The sequence below is a fragment of the Coregonus lavaretus genome (genome assembly GCF_964263955.1).
Source record: "Coregonus lavaretus genome assembly, chromosome: 38".
Classification (NCBI taxonomy): Eukaryota; Metazoa; Chordata; class Actinopteri; order Salmoniformes; family Salmonidae; genus Coregonus; species Coregonus lavaretus.
The window spans coordinates 3249492-3256824 of record NC_140025.1 but is presented as its reverse complement, the minus strand read 5'-3'; the positions used below and the strand labels follow the sequence as shown (position 1 = coordinate 3256824).

Sequence of the window (7333 nt, the reverse complement as noted above, 5' to 3'; positions counted from 1 at the left end):
GCGAGCACCACTCATTAGTATAATTAGATACCTGTTTGTAAAACACAACCTAAGTCGCAAGGAATGATTGTTGGAAATAAATCGACGTAGAATTCAGTATTAAAACCAAACCACATCCTAGGCCTCTGAAAATCATTTAAGTGAATAATTAAATCTTTTGAATCTTTAATCCAGATGGTTTATATAAAAATATGTTTGCCTTTATACCGGAGGGGACTACTGATGAGCTTCAAGCAGTCTACAGAGAAACAATATGTTAAATGTCACATTGAATTAGAAAGTCAGGTGCATGTACTTTCATTGTGCCCTTTGCACTGTTTTATTACACAGTGAATGATAAAGGCAACATCTACTCCCTGAGTACTACTCTTAAGTCTACTACAAAAGTACTACTCTTAAGTCTACTACCAAAGTACTACTCTTAAATCTACTACCAAAGTACTGCTCCTATGTCTACTACCAAAGTACTACTCCTAAGTCTACTACCAAAGTACTACTCTTAAGTCTACTACCAAAGTACTGCTCCTAAGTCTACTACCAAAGTAATACTCCTAAGTCTACTACCAAAGTACTACTCCTATGTCTACTACCAAAGTACTGCTCCTAAGTCTACTACCAAAGTAATACTCCTAAGTCTACTACCAAAGTACTACTCCTACGTCTACTACCTAAGTACTACTCCTGAGTCTACTACCAAAGTACTACTCCTAAGTCTACTGTGGTCCTCTGTAGCTCAGCTGGTAGAGCACGGCGCTTGTAACGCCAGGGTAGTGGGTTCGATCCCCGGGACCACCCATACACAAAAATTTATGCACGCATGACTGTAAGTCGCTTTGGATAAAAGCGTCTGCCAAATGGCATATTATTATTACCAAAGTACGACTCCTAAGTCTACTACCTAAGGTCTACTACCTAAGTACTACTCCTGAGTCTACTACCAAAGTACTACTCCTAAGTCTACTACCAAAGTACTACTCCTAAAAGTACTACTCTTAAGTCTACTACTAGAGTACTACTCCTAAGTCTACTACCAAAGTACTACTCCTAAGTCTACTACCAAAGTACTACTCCTAAGTCTACTACCAGAGTACTATTCCTAAGTGCAATTTCAACCTGTTTTCTGTCCTGCCAAATGCTGTCTTTGTCATTTCCATGGTACAATAATACTACATAACTTGACTATCTTCCAAGAGAAGCTATTGTCTTTACTCTCTGGCAATATCTTGCAAAACTGGCAAAGCAATTGTCTTTGCAATGCAATAGCTTACAATGACTGGAAAAGCAATTCACTTAAGCTGGAGTGGTGGCACCACACCTCAAGACACCAGCTGGTAATGCCTGCTGTCTCCCACTGCTAACAGACACGAGAATATGACAGATCATTTACAGTTTTATTTATTTTTAAACAGCCAAAAATACAACTTTGTCCTTTTTCCTTGGAATTTTTATGAGTCAATATCTAATAATTCAGAGAGAACTTGGATGGAGAACACAGGAGCCAGCGAAGGGCTGTGATGAGGACTTACTTTATTGGTTGTGAAGAACACAAGGTCAGCTGTTTGGGTATTAAATGTATGATAATTAATTTACTGTACCTGCTGTTGTTTTGAGGACGTCTGTGGTATTCCGCAGGCCCATGAAGTCAAACTGGTAGAGGCGCCAGTACTTCTGGTCTGAGGTTTCGATGGAGTTCCTTTTCCATTTGTAAATCATTTCATCCTTGGGGTAACCATCTGTAAGTAAAGTAAATACACAGTGACCCTGTGATCCTATGGTAGCATTTCATTCTAATGAAATATGATTTATGCTCCAATCTGACAAATACATGTTTTATTGTTTGAGGGGTCTTATTGGACATATTCCTATATATGTATTATAAAACCTTATGTATTATAAAACCTACTAATTGCATACTGTTAAATAAACTTAAATACAGGAAGAGCACACAGACGCACATGCGCACGGGTGCGCACACACACACACACACACACACATAGTATAGAGTAGAGCACCACTAGACTGTTAAAAAGTAAACAACAGAGCCATAGTAAAGTGCTGTAAAAGGGGAAGCAAAGGTACACAACAGAGTGTAATAGGAGGCGTTGAGTTACTGTGAGAGAGCGTTGTGTTGATGCTAGAGTTGACCTTCACGTTTCACAGAAGTGCGTGTGAGCCTGTGAAATCTAATTTGAAAGCCATGCAATGGAAATGAATCACTTCATTGTGCTCTGATGATTTCAAGCAGGTGAACTGTATCCCATTAACATGTTATTATAAGGTGTGTATCATACACACACAAAGCGACAATGTTATTCACATCAGCGAAAGCTACAACAAAGGGAAGCTGGTGAGATGATGTGGAGTGTATGTCAATATCTTAGAAACTATTATGCCATGACATAGTGAAAGAACAATCCAATAACGAGGAGGCAGAAAGGTACGTTTAGGCTAGGGCTCAGCTGCATGTTTGGGCTGAGTATCAGGGTTTGGCTCTGGAGTTGGCACTTCCTCCTAAAGGCATAGTGTCCAGGGCATCCAGGCCAGTGAGGGAGGTTGCAGCAAAGGGGGCTGCTGCTTCATGGCCCCGCAGCTGATCCACATGGCCGCGGTGCACTTGACCGTCAGGCGTCCAAGTCCTGTAAGAGACAGGTCCAGTGGCTTCTTCCACGACCGCAAGGACCTACCTAGGGCCTCCAGAGTAGCTCCTCATGTACACAGACTCGACGGGTAGAAAATGCCTTAAATGATCATGGCCCCTGTCTGCATCATCCTCCACATGTCACTTACCAAGTCCGGGTGCAGCCAATCTAAAGCAGTTGTCAATCGCCTGCTCGGCTGGACTCTTCCCAGTAGAGGCCGTCGTAACATGCTGAGACAACAGGATCCTTGAAGGTCAGTGCGGCTATCCTAGAAGCATGGAGAGGGGCATCATGCACCACCTCCAACAGCATCACTTCCCAGGGAGGTGGTGGCTCAGACAAAGGGGTAGTTAGTGGCAGGCACATCAGGGCATCTTCATTAGCCAGCTGCTTCCCTGGACGATAGCAGAGCTCATAACTATGAGGTCCCAGTGTCAGGCTCCATCTGACCATGCATGTGAAAATAATCTGGCGCATGGGCTTCATATGATGAAGCACGCCCAGCAAAGGCTTGTGGTTGGTGTAGACCACAAAATGGCAACCTGACAAATACTGATGGAACTTCTTGACAGGGCCTCTTTATCCGGCTGGGCATGGTTCGATTCAGCGACAGTTAGGGTCCTAGATGCGTAGCACACAGGTGCCTCCCGACCATCAGATTCCACATGACTAAACAAGGCACCGAGCCAATATGGAGACACATCACAGACCAGTAACTAGGGTTTTCTATCATCAGAGTGGGCTAGCAGCCCATCTGCTTGCAGCAGCTACTTAGCCTCTTTATAGACTTCTTTGTGAGTGTCGTTCCAACTCCAGGGAGCTGCCTGGTCCAGTAGGCGATGCAAGAGCTGTAGCTTTATCAGGCAGGAAGCAGCTGTAAAAGTTGAGAAGCCTCAAAAAACGACTGAAGCTCAGATTTGTTCTGGGAAGAAGGTGCCTCCTTAATGGCCTTTACCTGATCCAGGGTCGGTCGCACGCCATCCTTGTCAACGTGGAACCCCAGGAACTCAACACTGGGTGCAGCAAAAATTGACTTCTCTCTCTCAGGCTGTGGCCCTCCATGGGTACTATAGATAACATACTCCTCAGGGTCTGGGTCACAGTTTACCAAGTGTGTCTGTTGTGTGGTCCTAGTGGGCATGAATGAGCTGCCTGAGACCTGGGACTGGGAACTTTTCAAACAGAGTCGAGCTATATGTGCCCTACGTTTACAGTAGTGACAGGTTGCAGCACTAAACCTACAGCTGTTGGAATTACGGGCACCTCCACATCTGAAACAGGCTCTGAAGTCCTCTCTGGACTCTGACTCCGCCCCCTCCGTGCGCACCGGCCAACTGCTACGTTCAGCGAGATGAATGTCAGACACAGTCGGAGGACCTGGTCTTTCAGGGTGAAGCAGACAGGCATGATTTGCAGCAGTCTCAGCCGCCAAGGCTTTTTCCTCAGCCACTCTAAATGTCAGATTGGGCTCAGCCATTAGACTCATCTAACAATTTTGTCAAGCAGCATCAGCTCCAGCTGATCTCCAACATGATGGTACACCGAAAGCCTGCGCAGACCAGCAATGAAACTGGAGATATTCTGATTTGCCTTTTGTTTACAATTATGAAAATTACATCTCTGCACAATTTCTGACGGAGCTGGGCTGAAATACCGCTTCAAACATGCCACTATATGTTCAGAACTCTTTGCAGTGGGAAGGGCCAGAGCGAGTAGAGAACACTGAACAAAAATATAAACGGAACGTGCAACAATTTCAAAGATTTTACTGAGTTACAGCTCATATAAGGAAATTAGTCAATTGAAATAAATAAATTAGGCCCTAATCTATGGATTTCAAATGACTGGGAATACAGATATGCATCTGTTGTTCACAGATACCTTTAAAAAAAGGTAGGGGCGTGGGTCAGAAAACCAGTCAGTATCTGGTGTGACCACCATTTGCCTCATGCAGCGCAACACATCTCCTTCGCATAGAGCTGATCAGGCTGTAGATTGTGGCCTGTGGAATGGGGTCCCACACTTCTTCAATGGCTGTGCGAAGTTGCTGGATATTGGCGGAAACTGGAACACGCTGTCGTACACTTCGATCCAGAGCATCCCAAACATGCTCAATGAGTGAAATGTCTGGAGAGTATGCAGGCCATGGAAGAACTGGGACATTTTCAGCTTCCAGTAATTGTGTACATATCATACCAACATGGAGCCATCCATTATCATGCTGAAACATTAGGTAATGGTGGCGGATGAATGGCATGACAATTGGCCTCAGGATCTCATCACGGTACCTCTGTGCATTCAAATTGCCATCGATAAAATGCAATTGTGTTCGTTGTTCGTAGCTTATGCCTGCCCATACCATAACCCCACTGCCACCATGGGGCACTCTGTTCACAACGTTAACATCAGCACACTGCTCGCCCACACTACGCCCTACACAATGTCTGCCATCTGCTCGGTACAGTTGAAACCGGGATTCATCCGTGAAGAGCACACTTCTCCAGCATGCCAGTGGCCATCGAAGGTGAGCATTTGTCCACTGAAGTCATTTATGACGCCAAACTGCAGCCAGGTCAAGACCCTGGTGAGGTTGACGAGCACGCAGATGAGCTTCCCTGAGACGGTGCAGAAATTCTTCGGTTGTGCAAACCCACAGTTTCATCAGCTGTCCGGGTGGCTGGTCTCAGATGATCCCACAGGTGAAGAAGCCGGATGTGGAGGTCCTGGGCTGGCGTGGTTACACATGGTCTGTTGTTGTGAGGCAGGTTGGACGTACTGCCAAAACGACATTGTAGAGAAATTCATATTATGGTAGAGAAATGAACATTAAATTCTCTAGCAACAGCTCTGGTGGACATTCCTGCAGTCAGCATGCCAATTGCACACTCCCTCAAAACTTGAGACATCTGTGGCATTGTGTTGTGCGACAAAAATGCACATTTTAGAGTGGCCTTTTATTGTCTCCAGTACAGGGTGCACCTTTGTAATAATCATGCTGTTTAATCAGCTTCTTGATATGCCACACCTGTCAGGTGGATGGATTATCTTGGCAAAGGGGAAATGCTCACTAACAGAGATGTAAAGAAATGTGTGCACAAAATCTGAGAGAAATAAGCTGTTTGTGCACATGGAACATTTCTGGGATCTTTTATTTCAGCTCATGAAACATGGAACCAACACTTTACATGTTGCGTTTATACACTACATGACCAAAAGTATGTGGACACCTGCTTGTCAAACCTCTCATTCCAAAATCATGGGCATTAATATGAAGTTGGTGCCCCCTTTGCTGCTATAACAGCCTACACTCTTCTGGGAAGGCTTTCCAATAGATTTTGGAACATTGCTGCGGGGACTTGCTTCCATTCAGCCACAAGAGCATTAGTGAGGTTGAGCACTGATGTTGGGCGATTAGGCCTGGCTCGCAGTCGGCATTCCAACTCATCCCAAAGGTGCTCGATGGTGTTGAGGTCAGGGCTCTGTGCAGGCCAGTCAAGTTCTTCCACAACGATTTCGACAAACCATTTCTGTATGGATCTCGCTTTGTGCTCAGGGGCATTGTCATGCTGAAACAGGAAAGGGCCTTCTCCAAACTGTTCTCCTGGCATTCGCCAAACCCAGATTCATCCGTCGGACTTATAGATGGTGAAGCGTGATTAATCACTCCAGAGAACGCGTTTCCATCGCTCCAGAGTCCAATGGTGGCGAGCTTTACACCACTCCAGCTGCTCGGCCATGGAATCCCATTTCATGAAGCTCCTGACAAACAGTTCTGGTGCTGACGTTGCTTCCAGAGGCAGTTATCAACTTGGTAGTGAGTGGTGCAACCGAGGACAGACATTTTTTACACGCTACGCGCTTCAGCATTCGCCGGTCCCATTTTGTGAGCTTGTGTGGCCTACCATTTCGCGGCTGAGCCGTTGTTGATCCTAGACGTTTCCACTTCACAATAACAGCCCTTATGGTTGACCTGCTCTAGCAGGGCAGAATTTTGACGAACTGACTTGTTGGAAAGGTGGCATCTTATGACGGTGCCACATTGAAAGTCACTCTCTTCAGTACGGGCCATTCTACTGCTAATGTTTGTCTATGGAGATTGCATGGCGGTGTGCTCGATTTTATACACCTGTCAGCAATGGGTGTGGCATCATATATACTTTTGTATATACAGTGGGGAGAACAAGTATTTGATACACTGCTGATTTTGCAGGTTTTCCAACTTACAAAGCATGTAGAGGTCTGTAATTATATTTATCATAGGTACACTTCAACTGTGAGAGATGGAATCTAAAACAAAAATCCAGAAAATCACATTGTATGATTTTTAAGTAATTAATTTCTATTTTATTGCATGACATAAGTATTTGATCACCTACCAACCAGTAAGAATTCCGGCTCTCACAGACCTGTTAGTTTTTCTTTAAGAAGCCCTCCTGTTCTCCACTCATTACCTGTATTAACTGCACCTGTTTGAACTCGTTACCTGTATAAAAGACACCTGTCCACACACTCAATCAAACAGACTCCAACCTCTCCACAATGGCCAAGACCAGAGAGTTGTGTAAAGACATCAGGGATAAAATTGTAGACCTGCACAAGGCTGGGATGGGCTACAGGACAATAGGCAAGCAGCTTGGTGAGAAGGCAACAACTGTTGGTGCAATTATTAGAAAATGGAAGAAGTTCAAGATGAC

The 7333-nt window shown here is 44.9% G+C and overlaps 1 protein-coding gene across 1 annotated transcript in view; it reads right to left on the bottom strand.

Moving 5' to 3' along the window:
* The window catches only part of LOC311112479 (gamma-aminobutyric acid receptor subunit gamma-3-like), a gene marked incomplete at both ends in the record, with an annotated part of 50916 nt that overhangs the window by 7234 nt on the left and 36349 nt on the right, over positions 1 to 7333 (bottom strand). The window contains one exon of the mRNA XM_084155615.1: positions 1596 to 1733. Within this exon, the coding sequence (XP_084011741.1) occupies positions 1596 to 1733 (138 nt within the window). The remainder of the gene's footprint in view (positions 1 to 1595; positions 1734 to 7333) is intronic.